The sequence below is a fragment of the Bacillus rossius genome, chromosome 6 (assembly GCF_032445375.1).
Source record: "Bacillus rossius redtenbacheri isolate Brsri chromosome 6, Brsri_v3, whole genome shotgun sequence".
Lineage (NCBI taxonomy): Eukaryota > Metazoa > Arthropoda > Insecta > Phasmatodea > Bacillidae > Bacillus > Bacillus rossius.
This window is the reverse complement of record NC_086334.1, coordinates 2,459,397-2,476,596: the sequence shown is the minus strand read 5'-3', so window position 1 is coordinate 2,476,596 and position 17,200 is coordinate 2,459,397. Positions and strand designations below refer to the sequence as shown.

The following is a 17,200-nucleotide window of genomic DNA, read 5'->3' as shown; positions in this document are numbered from 1 at the left end:
ACTTTAAAGAGCAATTACGTGCTTCAATTACTCAAGAAGTCCAACCCATGTAAACTAAAAGTTATGTATTGTAAACATAAAATTTAAAAATACTAACCAAAAACAAGGTCACACTTGCAAGATTGTTATAAAATGTAATTATGTCTGGTTGGGTCAGTTAAAAATACACAATACACAAGCACTCTTTGCTAGCACTAAAGGAACTCCAGTCCATAAATTCTGTGCACTTTTTTATAATTTGTTTACTGATATTTTAAGTGTATCAATAAATTACTATATTAATTCGAGAATGAAAATAAAACTGTGATAAGCAGTTCAATTGTTTTTTGCATTCCAGTTTATCTCAGGAGATATTTCCTTACCACATTAAAGCCAGGAAAATTACCAGTTGTGAACTCTACTCCTGTTTCAGGGCATTTCTGAAATTCTGATGCACAAACCTGCCACATCTGTTGGTGGTGTAGCCCTTTGTGTGGTAATTTTTTTTTCATTGGAACATTTAACATTGTAAATTTGGTAACAGTTGTGATGATATGGCATCCTGTGTACTAAATAGTTGATTTTTGTAAGAATGTGTAATTAGTATGGATATCAAACAGTAGTTTTTTAGCACTATCCACACAGTGCGTGCAATAGACTGGATGTTTCCAAACTGCCCTTAAAATTTAAAGCAGTTTACTCCACAAATTCACTCCGCAAACATTAGGCACGTATTTGCTTACATCAATGTTGAAAAATATAATTTGCAGATCATCTACTGAACACACACAACACATCTAAATATGCAACATACATACCATATGCAAGAAGCATAGTAAACTACAAATACAGATTTCTCAGTAAAATATTTACACCACAGTATATATTTTTTAAAAAGTAAACTTTTTTAAGCATATCTTCATTCAATCATTATGGGGCTCAATACAGTTTTCACATAAAATGAACACCCAATAATAGTAAAAAAAAAACTTTGCAAAAAAAACTGGCTGCCAAAAAGGCGAATGAAAAACAATGACTGCAGATCAAAAAAAATTTTAAATTTTACTACCAGATTATTCACCATTAGCATTAAAGTGCGATGCAGTCTTCTCTCGTCAGATGCAGAGAGTAACTGACATTTTAGTGGTAACCATAACATTATAAAGTGTAGAAATGAAGATAAAGATGCGATACAAGTTCCTGGAATGCTTTCAAAAATCTGTACCACACATTTAATGTCTAAATATAACTCTGAAAACATGTGTTTTAAGCCTTTTTTCCATACTATAAATACAGTTTAAAAACTAAATGTGGAAAACAAACTACCCATCTGCCCTCAGTGTGGTCTTAAATGCTTTTCATAAACAGACACAACTTTGATATCTTGAGTAGTTTTCAATTTGCATGGTTTTTTCTGAAGCTCTGCACACCGTTGTGTGCCCAGGTACACGGAAGCCTGAAGGTCCATTAACTATAGTGGGTACAAAAATATATTTCGGATCGTTTTCCTTGAATATGCAGTAGTACATACATACAAATCTACATGAAATGCAGATATCTGTAAACTTGAATAAATAAAGAGCCATATTGAACGTACACAATATGATGTTAACTTGGGCAATTAAAATTTCAAAAATCTATAAAGGAAATTAGCAGTTTAAGAAATACCCACACAAAACTTATTATTTTTAAATTTATGAATCCAAATATTAGGTATTACTGGAATTATCATCTTAAAATAAACTTCTCAGCAAAATGTAAGTACTAAGTAAGCACTATTACAAATCCTGGACTAAGACCAGATAATACTTCAAAAAAATGTTTATCAAAAACCAGTTTCTTCATTTCATGCCATACACTTACTTTTTCAAAGCACAAATCTACAGAGTCATCAATATAAACCTTTACCATTTCTTTCACAGATAGCCACTGATGTACCAATGAAATTGTGGGATCACTTAACTGAATGATAACCATGTTATGCCATCATGTTGAAAAAAGTATATCAACTGAATGCTGAAGTTTCTCCATATATTCACTGAAAATGCATCTATATATCTATGGGTTCACACTTTTGTTAAAGAAAATGGGGCTTACAATTCTGGAAACTGACACCACACTTCAGACCCACCCTTCCCAGATTGGAGTGGTTTTTGTTAAGAAAAATCTGTTATTGAAACTTAACGTATTCAAGGCGTCAGTTTTTTTTTTTTTTCGAAAGTCTCCCATGTCATCTACTTGAACTTGACAATGCAAATCAATGTTTCCTAATCTCTGTAAGGAGCAAAGATTGTTGTCAAGTTTCCCATTAACGAAAAAAAAAAAAAATATTTTTCTCACTGAATTCTGTTTAAAATGCCCGCCCTTACCAGGGAATTTGTAATCCAGTATGTTCTCAGCACAAGCAAGTTCGGCAATACGCACGTCTCGCAATAACAGCAGATAAACTCACGATCAAACATTAGTGACACACTTGCCAAGGACAATAATCTTCACAAATGAGAGAACATACTACTCCCTAATACAGCAGTTCAGGACTACAGCTATGCTGGATTAACAACTTTTCTGGATAGTCTGTCAATATGGTTTTCACAGGAATACCAAAGAAAAACTAATATACAGTTCAATTACTTTCAAAACAAGTTGTAATAGGCTGTTCTATGACTAAATTCTGTAGGTACACATTGTCCAAATACGACACTGTCCACACATGAAACCGCCGGAAAAAATTATAACGAAAGTGGCTCGATCTACGCCTGATAATAAAACGTGCCGAAATGAACGAAACTGAATTGAAGAGCTCAGACTGTACTAACTTTCACATGATACCTAACTCACAGAGTAAATAACACTCATTCTAATGCTAAAGGTTTATATTGATCGACCTGTACGAAGCTGAAAGTAGCAACATGACACCAGGCACCAAATAAAATAGACGACAAATTACCTTTCCATGTGAACTAAACAGCTCCAGGAGGAAAAATAAAAAGACACACATGTTTAAAGAGAAGGAAACACATTGCAAGAGGAGAGAATCTAGGAAGAGACTTGCCATCCCAAAGCATACCGAGCAAGTGTACACAGAGAAGCCACTTTAACACGAGCGTGATGCCGTCGACTCCTTACCAACAGCATGTCTGCTACAATGGACCAGTTCAGGTTGAGGGACAGTTCCCCAACAAAAATGAGAATGCAACAAAGGTAGGCATTGTGTTTGGCGAAGTGGGCGGCGGCGAAGAGGCAGGGCGTACTGATCAAGAGGCCCACGCCGCAGATCCAGCCGTCCGCGCTGGGCAGCCTGGCGCGCAGGCCCGAGCTCAGGCAGGAGCCCAACGGCACTCCTAGAATGCCTGCCAGCATGGCCAACAGGCCGAACACTAGCGACACGCTGAAACACAAGGACAGGAGGGCTTGAAGGCGGCGTGGCCACTTACCAGCAAGATGTCCGCCACTATGGACCAGTTGAGGTTCAGCAACAGTTCCCCGAAGAATACCAGAAAGTAGCACAACATGCCGAACTTGTCGGCAAACAACATAGCGCAAAACAGGAGGGGCATGCTCGAGATCAGACCCACGGCACAGATCATCGGGTCCACGCTGTGGAAGCGCGGTCTCAGCCTCTGTGCTAAGAACGAGCCCAGAGGAACACCTATGATCCCCGACACCATTGTGATGATGCCGAACTTGTAAGAGACACTGCAAGCAAACACACTCTCCGTACTGCCCGCACTCTACTGCACTACTACTGAACACAACAGCATCACTACTCTCAACAACTCAAGTTTCCTGCTTTTAGCACTCTCTCAGCTAGTAAGTGTTAATACTTTCCTAGTTATATGCACGAATAAATGGAGACAAGAGAACAACAACATCCATCTTGGATACTATATTTACCTCTATGCAATCTGGTGGCATGATACCACACTAGTAGGTTTGTTTACAATCTCGTAACAGTAAGGTCTCCACCACACCCTGCAATTGAGTTAACATTTTTATGAAGCAGGATTTTTTTTCAGAATTTTCACAAGTGAGAACTTGGATTTACCACAAAGTTCTCATGTAAATCCCATTTCCTCAACCAAATCAATGTTTTGCTGATATAATGATAAATCTCACTTTAATAAACAATGTTGGCCATACACTAGTCTGTATCTCGGCCGATTTGGGACATTATCTATCCAGTTAAAATGTATGCAAAAGGGTTAAACTAATAAATCAATGACATTGACAATGCAGGTCTGATAGACTTGTTGGACTGGGTGTACTCACTCGCTGAGATGAACATCTTCAGTGCCTGGCTGCAACCTGAGCCCCTCGTAGATGAAGATGGGGCCCCACCAGGCGAGCGCTCCCGTCACGAAGGCCACGCATGTGAAGCCAGCGGTGGACAGCATGAACGTCCGACTGCAGGCAACCAGTTCACTTATAACAACGGTTACAACACCACAATGCATCACAGCTACACACAGTAGGCGTGTAAATTATTAGAGGAGTCATTTGTCCACTGTAGCTGGTGGTGAAATGGGATCGTGGCACATTGGCACGGGAACTGGCACGTTGGCCTATCTTGCAGTCAACCAAATTCAACCCAAGGAGTAAATGATGAGCAACTGAAGCAGTCAATGACGGCCAGCGAGTTTTCTTCATTCCTGCTATGTGCTTTACTTTACTACCGAATTTAAAAGGTCTCGAGCACATGTTGAGGCACGGTCAACAAACCTCAAGAGTGCAAGAACTCTGACAGGAGCTTTTTGTTGCGGTTGATTTGATTTAATTTAAAACAAATTTAATCAAACACGTGTGTCCAGGGCTGTCAAGAGAAACTAAGAGCCCAAGGGCCAATTATTTGCTGCACAACTTTCCACTATCCAGAACTTGAAAAAAGAATCTACACGCTTATTAATGTTAATGCGGCCATCAACTGTGGATGTGACTTGCTAAGTTTCCCATGAATTATATTTTCAATGTCTAAATCAAGCCGGGGGGCCTCCCAAAGGCACCCTGCGCGGCCAGGAGTGACGGAGCCAGTGGTCTCGGCGGGCACTCACTTCCTGCAGAGCTGCGCGATGTCCTCGCGCCAGGAGGTGGGCGCGAGGTGCGCGGAGCCCTCGCTCTCGCCGCGCGCAGGGTCGTCCATCACGAGCAGGATCAGCAGCACGGCCACGAAGCCCACGAAGGGCGTGACGCGCAGCCCCCACTGCCAGTGGCCCGTGGCCTTGGCCGTCTCCGAGCCCACGATGTAGCCCAGCCCGCTGCACACACACGCACGCACACTCGTCACAGCTCCTCCACCCGGTTCATTGCATCACCTGGTCGTCAACTAACGCTCAAGTCGTATTGTTGTCCGTTTCCTACTTTACACACAAGTTAGCACAATCATCGTTGAAAATTCAAGTTCGTGATTTGATTAGAAACGTTAATTCAAATAGTTTTTTTTTTTTTCAAAATTTTCCTGGGATGCCCTATTTTCCTGCGGACTTTTAAAAACCCCAAAAAAGGTTAGGAAGTCTTAGGTGAAGCCATTCTCCCAAATACCACGGCCCCGCCAAGTTCAGGGGCACCTCTGATCCGCGGCTTCCTAAAGGGACTGCTCGGTGGTAACCCATGTTTACTTCTTTTAAAATAAGTTAAAAAGTGGTTCAAGTAAAAGAATGTCTAGTGTTCATTGTTGTGTGGTTCGAGTTTATTATATACGTAAATCCTGACTGTTATCTCCCAATTTTTTTTTTTCAAATAAACTACCATTTGATACGTTTCCGTGCATTGTGGAAGCGGCAGACAAAGTGAAACGTCAATATCTCGCGGATCCGTATCAGTTTCCGCGTCATTGTGGAACTAACGTGATATTGCCTTACGTGTTCTCTCTGCCACAAAACACTATCTCGTACCTAGTGGATCTGCGCCCAGCTGGGAGTTAAAACTAATTGGGTTACTATGAAAACTTACCTCCGTGGTCTATCGTGGAAAATTTTCCAACCGGGTTTGCGCATATAACATTTTATGAGAGTTAATTATAGAAAAATAAAAAAAGGGGGGTTGTCTGTAAAGCCGGTTTACGGACGATAATTTTACGTGAAAACTTCATAAGAAAACATTGATGAAAAATTGCATACTTTTTAATGTTCAAATATTATTTACAGTTTTAGCAAATTTAATTTTAAAAAATTTGTTTAAATATAATCACGAACAATTAGTTAAAAATCCCGCCTTAACCTGTTTGGTATTATAGAAGATTTTCTCGCACGGTGGTTGGCCGGTTCTTGTACGCTCGGCTCAGGCGGAACGTGACAATTTTTCGAGCGTGCAGCCGGCGTTCGTCGATTTATAAGACGTTATTGGTATCTGTAGTTGAGTTACGTATTACCAGAATGTGACCGACCTGCCGACGGGGATGGCGAAGTAGAAGAGCGCCAGCATCTTGGAGCGCATGTCGCCCACGAACATGTCGCTGATGATGGTGGGCGCGATCGTGGAGTAGCTGGCTTCCCCGATGCCCACGAGGGTGCGGAACACCAGGAACCAATTATAGTTCTGCAAACACAGTACTCTTCAATCACACCAACACTAAACACCTTTCCTCAAACAAACAACCCAATGTACCCGCATTTCAATCTTTAATGCAGTAGGTACAGTGTCAAAATAATGTTTGAGTGTATACATTACTATAAAACATATTCTTTGACGTTATTAGTACTTTAGCTACCCCTAGCTTCAAACCAATAAAACCAGCGTCAACGTCAACTCGCTGGAATGAAAAGAAGTTGAAGTCGTGAGACAACAATCCGAATGTAGATGGCATCACATTGTCGCACGGAAAACTACCCTGTCTACAAATCCACCGATCTTTTAAAGTACTCACTAGAGCGCAGTAATGTTAGTGCGGCAAAATAATATTTTATATTATATATTATACTGTTTTTCGATTTTTTCCCCCATTGTTTTCATGCACTGTAAATGAGTAAGCAGGTTAGTTTTGAAAATTAACTTTATCTTCTGGAAGTTTTAAATGTTCTGTAAGACACAAGTAATAAGTGCATTCTAATCACGGTGCCAAAGTAAATTTGCGCAAGGCCGTCGGTCGCAGAAGGGCCATCTCTAAACAATAGTTCGTATTGGTCGTCCAACCACGCAGATTGAAGGCGAGCGCCGACTCACGTCCATGAAGGAGCCGACGAGCGTGGTGAGGCTCCACAGGAACACGCCGAACGCCATGATGGCGCGCCGGCTGTAGCGGTCCCCCAGGTAGCCGAACAGCGGCGCGAACACCATGTAGCTGAGCACGAAGGCCGTCTGCAGCAGCCCGCCCTTCGCGTTCTGGATGTCGAAGTGCTTCAGCACGTCGCTCAGGATCCCTGCAACCGCCATCCACCACGCCGCCCGGTCAGCCGACACCTCGTCTACCTCATCCACGCAACAGCACGTAACTCCGTGCGATCACGCGATCATTACCAGCGTTCTAGCATTAACAATATCCAGTCTTCATTACTGCGTGGTTTACGTTTATTACATATGCAACTCCTGACTGTGTTCCCATCTCACAATTCTTTTTTCCCTTCAAATAAACTACCATTTGTTAAGTTTCCGTGCATTGTGGAAGCGGCATACAAAAGTGAAACGATAATATATCTTTTTTGGTTAAAATTTTCAAGTTACACTTCTTTAGGCCCGTTATGAAAATAAAAAAAAAACGAGTGCAGTTTTTTACGATGCGCGCGCCATGCAACGAAATTTTCACAGGTTAAAAAAAAAAGCTACATACAAATATTAATTATATACGTATATGCTTTTAAATCGTATATTTCAGTGATTGATATTGAATATTGGTTCATATAATTAGAAACATTTATTTATAGTGAATATTAGTTATATAAATTGTATTTTTAAACAATTCCATTCCGATGCGCAGAAGATATTATACAATTAGTAAGGACAAGATTATTTTAAAGTTTGTTTATATAACTGAGGTTGTTTTCCCGTATGTATAATTATAAATTATAATAAACATTCAGCGTACTTATTTATTTCCATTATTATTCAAAATTTATTTTCTTATTTCACTCAATTAAATAATTTTTATAGTGTTTAATTAAATATTTAAGACTTAGTATTTATTTAATTTTTTTTATTGGATTGAATGTATACTTTACAGACTGTATTTATAATAACACCCCAGTTCTTTGCTTATTTTATTTATATTAATTATTTGCACGCAAAATTAAAGTTGGTTTTTTTTGTTTATCACGCACGTAAGTATAACTTCTAACGTGCATACGTAAGTATAAGAACCTTTTTTTCTATTAAATTAATGTTTCGTAACCGAGATATTTAATTACACTGGTTGCCAATTGTTACGTTTGTATCATTGTGGAACGGGCATTACTACAAGATCTTGTACATCCTGAGCAGATAACACACACGGTCTAGTTATACCATTCACAGACAGACACACACACACAGTTAACCAATTCAGCTACAATAATCAATGCTATGAACAATCCCCAAGCTATGTAAAGTTTATACCCATCATATAGGTAGAAACACACATTTAAACACCACTAGTACAGCCAGATTTCTTTTATTTTTTTTTCAAGTACGTATACCTGTGCTATGCAAATAAGAGCTGGGAAAATAAAACCAGTTTGAACTATATATATTTCATCGATAAATTATTTTATTCAACATGGCGTTGAATAAATGTCAATTTTTTCTTGAGTCTCTACAGACTGTTTTTGTAGATGCTAACTACAGTATTATCAATTTGAATGCCAGTATTCTAACTTTTTTAAGTTATTTCTTTTTATGACTGAATGATAATACAAAATATTACAGGTAAAAGTTACTAAATATATTTGTAATGCCTATAGTGATATTCACGTGTGAATCACGCCGATATTTCTGCCCCTAAAGAAGTGCAACTTCCGTTCGAGTTGCCGGGAGCAGCGCGAGTGGAGGGTGTCGCGGACAAGCAGCTAGAAGGACGCGCGGGGAGACATTGTGTGCAGATGCCGGCCGCTGTGGGGGCGCCTCTTCCTGCCAGAGCGCCGCGATTACCGTCATTACAACCCCGGGATCCGCCCTCCTCCACGGAGCAACACGTCATTCGCTGTATTACCGCTTCCAAACATCACACGCCAACATGGGAACACGTCCATTCTCTGGCAACAAACCCACGCTGAGCCCCGCTCACAAAACCGCACAGACTCAAAACTACAATCACAAAATTATAAAACAACCTTACAAAAATAATAAGTTTTTTTTTATTTAAAGTCCTGTGCTCAAAGGTTTGTTCCTCTTTCCCTCAAGTCTGAATTTAAAATCAGGTCAGATCTCAGGGTCGGCACTGGAATCGATTTTAAGCGACTTTTAAGCCTCCGCACTCTTGACGTTTTAGCTCACGTATACGACGCCCAACTCTTCCCGTTACTCCACAATTCAGCGCTGATCAATTGTTTTTTTCCTAGAGAGTCACTCATTGCGACTGTCTCCACTGCTCGTATTCTTTATACACTTAAGTTAAACATATTTAAATGATTGACCGTTCGGCAGGAAAATTCACACAGCAGTAGCTTCGCTCGAAGATCACGCAGTGTTGGACTCTTGACGGCTGGGTGGAGAGAGGAGATCAGGGGAGGTGGAGGGGGGAGGAATACAAATATTTCAAAACCTTTTATGTTCATCGATGACCCTTGAAAGACTGTCAAGTACAGGCTGAAAAAACATCTTTGTAACAACTGCTTACCATGCCCACTTCGCCGCTACCCTACTGCTTGAATCTGTGTGTGAATGTGCGAGTGACTGGTTTTAATGTAGTAGCATCTTTTTTTTTTATACTATTTGCTGTATTTTTAATCACTTTCCTTTTTATGTATGTCTATGCTTATTTTTTAATTACTTTAAATTAGTTATGGTTGCATCTTTTGTAACAGTTAATATTTGAACATTAAGTTAAAATTTTAATTTGTTCTCTTGATATTTAGTCAACATCTGCTTATATCATGCCTAAATTTTAATATTCCACTATTTGATGTGATTGCAGAAAAGTGGTTAAGTGTAAGAAAAGGCGTGCCACCAATAAAGACGATGAGACAGGAAGAGAGCTGGTGCGGTGAGACGCTAGGCGGGGCGGAAGCCGAGGGCCAGGGCCCATCCTGATTAGCGGCTGCAGGGCAGCGCGGACACTCATCCATCATCATGACGGCGCGTGGTGCCACACACACGTGTCCGCCCGCCGACAGATCCACCGACCACACGGCGACACTGCTGCTGCCAGCTGCCGGCCCGCGGAGTGAAGCTCACTCACGCGCTCTCCACTAACGTCTAAATCATTTTTTTGACGTGATAACGTCTTATAAATCCATGAACGCCGGCTGCACGCACGAAAAAAAGCATGACTCATTATCACGTTCCGCCTGAGCCGGGCGTGCAAGAACATCTTCTATAATATCAAAACAGGTTTAAGGCGGGCTTTTTAAAAGCAGCAATTAAAAAAAAAAAATTTGATATGACGTTATCACGTAAAATTATCGTCCGTAAACCCGACTTTACACACAACCCCCCCCCCCCCCTTTTTTCCCCTTCAAAATAAACGATTGCAAGAAAAAAACCAGAGTAATGTGGGAAATAGTCCTCTTTCTCTCTCTCTCTCCTCCCTAACGTTTACCAACGCAGTCAGTGAAATATTTTGCGCAGCATAAACTGAGTAACTAATTGGATAATGTTTTACTAAAGTAATGATCTCTAAAATAATTAATAATTAAGTGTTGTCAAGGTCCCAAAAAAAAAGTGTTTTGCATGATAGCACAAAACGTACGTTCTTACAGAAAAGACCCGTCTAATGGTAAATTTCTTCAAGTCAGGCCTATGACAAATCTGCAGGAGGGTTGACGGCAATTACAGGCAACACGCCTGCGGGTGGATGTTTAGGGTGGTCTCCCCTCTGGCCTCCGGCAGCAGGGGATGCAACACGTGGGGCTGTTTACCCCCGGATCGATGCGCTATTGTGCGGCGGCCCGCAGCCCCGGCGCTCGCTCCAGTTTCCCACGGCAGCTACTGCGCCACCGGAAAACATCGGCTCCACCTCCGCAGCTGTTAATAACCCCATCGCTTGCCCCCTAATCTTCTCAACTGTGCGCCAAATAGCTTATTATCGTTACCACTGGAACCCACAGCACAAAATAACCAAAATGTTTTTAACGTTACAACTAGAACCCATAGTACCACATAAACAGAGAAGAAACAAGCATATTCTAATTTTTTTTTTCTATCTTTCCCTTCATACTAACACAGAACGAGCTTTCTTTCAGCATTTTCTACGTTAGAAACCACTGTTACTCAGACATATATACAATATGACACACAAAAAAACGGGAAATTTGGCAAACAAATAAAAATAGAATACATACAACAAAATTTTATTGACAGTAATTGAACCATTACAACTTTTCTTTTAAGGCACAACAATCCAAATTATAAATTAAAACAATGAAAATTACGTCCTGCAGATGGCGTCCTTGTCTACGTATAATTATTTTAATATGTTGTTCAGGTTCGCCACTGATCGCTGCCACATCTCAGCTCGGCTGCCCCGAATGTAGTCATTCAAAACTTCCGACTAAAGTCAGCCCCACAAGGCAAAATGACGAACCGATTAATCAAGTTGATAATTTGGTTTGCTGTTCCTTAAAATGCACGTTGTAATTGTTTAATTACTGTCAACAAAATCTTGTGCTGTATGGATTCTATTTTTGTTCGCCAAAAGTTCCCGTTTTTTTTCTGTGTCACCTTCTATATTACTACTTGAGACGATTCGTTCATTTCTGTGGAGAATTAAGATTATCCAAGCCCAAAACAATGTTAAAACGCACAACTTAATAATCTTAGCGGCACATACGTGAAATGTGCACAGAAAGCAGGAAATAGGACCTCAGCACATTCCGACTACAAACGACGCCGAATGAAATGCGACGTGTAGGTGGAGAATGAAGTTGAGAAATGACCTGCGCGGATCGCTCGTGTCTCGGCAGCCACGCGGCGGCTTATCGGCGGGGCTGCAGGCGCGTCGTCGCGTCAATAGCGAGGGATCAGCTGCCCTTATCGCCCCCCCCCCCCCCCCCCCTAGGGCAGGCATTGTGTGGGGCAGCGCGTTCCCACGAGGCAGCCCACTCCCCTCCTCACCCCTTGTTGCACGGGCTATCTGCGCCCGCAGGAAACACCCGGGGAAGTGGTGGCTAACATACACCACTGCTGGGAAGAATATTACGGACCTACTGTTGCGCACGGCCGTGTGATGGCAAAACCCTGATGGTCAACGAAGTGGGTTCATTTCAGCACATCGTATGAGTTAAGTGTACCCAAAAAAAACCACTGAGTACCAGAACAAGTATAGGTACAACAGAAGACGCACCGCCTCATGAGAACAAAGAACTAGGACGCGTGCTCCTTCCCCGCTCCCGGATCATCAGGACAACCAGTTTCATACTCTATGATTCTGGACAGAAAGACAACTGAGAAGGAACAGCGGAGTCTTACCACGCACTACTCCGCCCGTCTCAGCCACGCATCAGACCCACGGAGGTGGTTTTTTTTTGGTGGTGGTGATTTTGTTTGATGGATTAGGTTTCCGACTCATTTCAGTATATGTGGATTTATTTCATTTCCATTTGTATCTTTTTAGATTTCAGTTATTCACATTAATATGTTCAAGAAGATAACATTTCCACACATTTCAGATCTTTCCTTTGATTTATTTCGTTACAGTTCACGCATTTAATCATTGAAATTGGTTTCTATTAAAGTACACTTATTTCGTTATAAATGGGTTTTTTGATGCTTTTTGATGTTTTTTTTTACTTGATTTTATTTATTTAATTATATCATTGAATATATATAACTTATAGAAGTCGCGAGGGGATAGGATTTATTATTCCAATTTTCGGATCCAAAACTGAGGTAGTTGTTAGCTCCGCCGCTAGACAGCTCTTCTTTCCACAAGAGGGTACTCGTAGTTACCAGCTTCCACGCCAGAGCGCTGTAGCGTCGCTTTTTTCAAGGTCGTGCGCGTAATTCTCTGTTTCACTCTATCGAGAGGCGGTGCCCTTTGTTGAAATCCGAGCGCTTAGATACCGGCGGGCGCAACTGAATTGGACGAGTACGGCCACCGAAAAAAAAAAAAAAAAAGTGCGGTTAAAAGATGCCAACATCAAAAATTAAGTTTTAATAATAAGAAAACTACAGAAAGTTCTTAAAGCGTATCAGATTGGAATGTACAGTATAGTGTACATTCCCACTGACATTCGTAGTTCAGAATTTATAAAATGTTGTGTTAACGGAGTGGCACATTGAGTAAAATGGCAAAACATAATTTGGAATAATTCTTGACAACGTTGAATGATTTTGGTAGCTATGAAACAACTATGGCTGCGATGACTGTTCAAACGCGTGCACGTGTTGTTATTAGTAACTAAAACTAATGGTATGATGTCATACTTTGTGGCTATGCAGTTTATAATTTTTTTAACATAAGATGAAGCATTTTTACACAATGTTTTGGTTGTTTCGTAATTCAAAATAAATAATCTTAAACGTTATATGGTGAATATTCCCAGTAGCGAATGACCACAAAAAAAAAATCAATTTTACCAACATAGATCTGAAAAGTTAACGATTTACTATGTTAAGTTGCTTATAAATAACGCACATTTCCCGGATCTCCAAAGAAAATAAGAGTGTTTGTTATAGCATTGAGGTTAGATACACAAGTTAAGCCCGGGCTACATTCGCAATAGCAAGCAAACAGCACAGACGCACAGAAGTTCAACATACACTATTAGATATGAGCTGCCACATTGGCAAATAGCACGCGCACAGAAAAATAGCACAGGATCGGCGCACAGAATGTTCATTAACTTTTAACTTTTAGGTTATTTTCTGTGCGCGACCATGGTGGTAGCCAATCAGCAAACAGTTTAAGTACTACTCGAGTGGGCTTATAAAAGAACAATTGTCACGAAAGTATTGGTGCTCTTGACTTGAGTAGTTTGTTATTGTTTTCAAACACGCGATAACATAAAAATGGAAGGCACATTTGATAGCTTTTTGATAGTTGTAATAGAAAGTAAAAATATTTTGTATGACAGGGGATCCGCAGGATAAAAAAATGAAGAAGCTAAATTAAATGCTTGGAAGTCTGTGTCTGAATGTGTTAAAGAAGCCGGATTTGAAATAAACAGTGATATATATTTTTGAATGCTCATTGTGTTTTGTACGTTAACTTTGAAATATTTAAAATATTTCTGGGTTTAACGAAAACCGTACCACAATAACAACACACGAATCTAAACAAACGTCACGTATGCCAACTTCAGTGACCAAAATTGTGAACGGGAGTTTTACATTTAAAAAACTTTTTTGAATGCTTCCGGTATTATTTTGTGTTGTGTTGTGCGTGAATGTAGCATCAAGCTCTGTGCTATCTCTGTGCGTGTGTGCTATCTGTGTGCTGTTTGCGTGCTATTGCGAATGTATCCCGGCCTTTATGCTCGTAAAAACGATGCGCAAGTATTTTGAATACAAATATATTTTCTTTTAATAACCCAAAGGTAAATATTATTTCCATGAAATATAATACAATTCTTTAAACACAGACAACATATAAGAGCTATTTTTTGTTTATTATTCCATCTGGCGTGATAAATATTATATTTTAAAAACTGTTTGTGGATTTTTAATATAAAATAAATATTTATTTATGACATCAATTTAAGTTGTTCAAAAAATTCACTTTGGTATGAATTAAACCAAATTCATGTTATCCAGGGCACAAAATTAGAAACTACCAAAAAAGATTATTTACATTGCTGTTTTGTGTAAATCTGTGCACGGACTTAGTAAGTGACATATTTATAATTCCTCATTTTAGCAACCCATTTTAACACAAGAGAAAAATGATTTTATACTAAAAAATTATTATTTTAAACCATTAATTAGCAGGAAACATGTATGAATAATCTATTTAAATTTGCATTTGAACAGTGAATATTATTTTGCAATAATACATATTTTTATCTTCGTATATTACTGATGAAAAGTTTGTATTTCCATCTAATCAGAAGTATTATGACACAGTTAATTAAATTGCTTTACAAGTTTTTATTCACATGAAAATCATTAAAAATTGGTTGGGAAGTTATATAAATATACAAAAACAAATCATTATACATACAATTTTATTATCTTAGTGGATTTAAATTAATGGTGTCCCAGTGACTACTGCGAAGAAAAAAGTCTTGCGAAAGGTTTCCTCGTAATTGAAATTCGTCAAAAAAAACTATCTCTCATTTTTGGTGACATTTCTGACAAGTGGTACGATGAAATTTGAGACTGGCAAATGAATGTTGTGAAGCAATAAACAAAATATCACATTCGTGAACTACAAATGCATAATTGTTTTTATTTTATAATAAAAGTGTATCTAATAACCCGTGGCTTTGCTCACGTAATTTCCGGGTATTGCTGATATTCTACCATTTTAAGAAAATATGTATTAAATTTCAAAGATTTTTGAAGAATTATACACAAAGAACTGTCAAGTATAGAACATATTTAATAAATAAAAATATTTTTACGACTTATTTTTAATTGGTTTAGCGTAAGTCTATTTTAACTTTTATTTAAAATTAAGTACCTACCTTATTTTCTATCTCCCGGTTTAGTGACTTTGAGAATATATTTTTCCTTGATGAAATCTTAACTCTTTTCCATCTGACGAAGAAGCCAATTAAAAAATAAACTAAGACTCGCGCACTTATTGTATGTTAAGACTGCCATCGTTTTAAATTACTGCAATTTTTTTAGTTATAGTCATGCTTAGTATAATAACATAATATGCCTTATTACGCAAACATTTCAGTATTCATGAAACCAATGCATTTTTATTTGAAATGTAGAGCAGTTACCAAATTTCATCTCGCATATTGATCTTTTGGTATGGCTAGTATTACTTCAACTAATTTGTTGAATTTTCACTGATGCACTGTTTTCCCTTTTCTATGTGATTTAGAAAATATAGCAATATACGTAAACCAATTAAACCAAAATCATCCTGAATTTTTTTTACCGAAAAAAGTTAATTACAAAAAATTTTAATGTGCGTATTTTAATATTGAATTTATATATATATCTTGCCAATACTGATTTAGTGGGTTACATTTTTTTTTATTTTTAAAAATAATATCTACCCCTTTTACTACTTAATAGATAAGGTTGAATAAGAGAAGGTTGTTTAAGGTATGTTGATTTTCCTTGCCAATATCTAAAAGTAAATTTGTACAAACGCGAAATATAGTTTAAATAAGTATTTTACTTTTAAAATAAAACCATATTTTGAACGTAACACTGACTATTGGCCCAATACAAAGTTTTAATAGCTAATTTTCACTTCACTCGGGTACAGAATCCCATCATTCAGTGATTTCCGTGGCTAGCTTCTTTTGGGATTTCATCATTCTCAAACGACGGTAAGGGAAGCTCCTCTTCAAGGTCGCCTAACGATGCTGATAAGACCTGCCGGGTAATTTGAATCGTTGGTCTGGGATTTTCGAGGGGGGTGGGGGAAGTGAAGGATGATGTCACGACTGGCTGGTTAACCTAGTTCTGCCAAATACCGCCAGGGGCGTATACGGCCGATACCCAGCGATGAAAGCGATCGCAGCGGCGGAGCTTGGAACTACAACAATTCTTCTGAGAAACCGGGCAGAAAATTTAACCTGGGCTCGCGACTTCTATACATTATATATATTCAATGATTATATTTGGGTACTAATCATTTTATTTCTTTTGTATCGATGATTTTGTTTGATGTATTAGGTTTCCAACACATTTCCGTTGGCGGAACAAACTGTTTCAAACTGATCCCTAATTAATACTCCGTTCACGTATCAAGTTCAGTTGAACAGTCTTAACAAGTTTCTCGTAGTTGATCGAGGCGCGCCCTGGCTTCGCGAGCCACAGAACACTCGACCAGTGACGGCCCTGGGGCGACCCGCACACGCGTCAACTGCGTCAACTGCGTCAACTGCGTCAACTGCGTCAACTGCGTCATCGCACTCCTCTGCTCAGCGGAGCCGTATTCACTGCAGTGTTTCAGGATCTCGGCTCGGACACGGGGGAACGGCTGAATGAAGATGAAGTCCCTGGATACGGCGGGTGAGGCCGGGTTGAGAGG

At 39.3% G+C, this 17,200-nt stretch overlaps 1 protein-coding gene across 3 annotated transcripts in view; it reads right to left on the bottom strand.

The window, feature by feature from the left end:
* Positions 1-17,200, bottom strand: part of LOC134532494 (protein spinster) — a 72,712-nt gene that overhangs the window by 12,983 nt on the left and 42,529 nt on the right. For 2 of the 3 annotated variants that reach the window (XM_063368932.1, XM_063368934.1), the window contains exons 2-6: positions 7,135-7,331; positions 6,359-6,510; positions 5,028-5,231; positions 4,249-4,383; positions 3,414-3,675 (exon numbers count right to left, since the gene is read on the bottom strand). In XM_063368932.1, the coding sequence (XP_063225002.1) occupies positions 3,414-3,675; positions 4,249-4,383; positions 5,028-5,231; positions 6,359-6,510; positions 7,135-7,331 (950 nt within the window). Of the gene's footprint in view, positions 1-3,105; positions 3,368-3,413; positions 3,676-4,248; positions 4,384-5,027; positions 5,232-6,358; positions 6,511-7,134; positions 7,332-17,200 lie in introns of all 3 variants that reach the window. The other variant, XM_063368933.1, reaches the window with a different exon arrangement.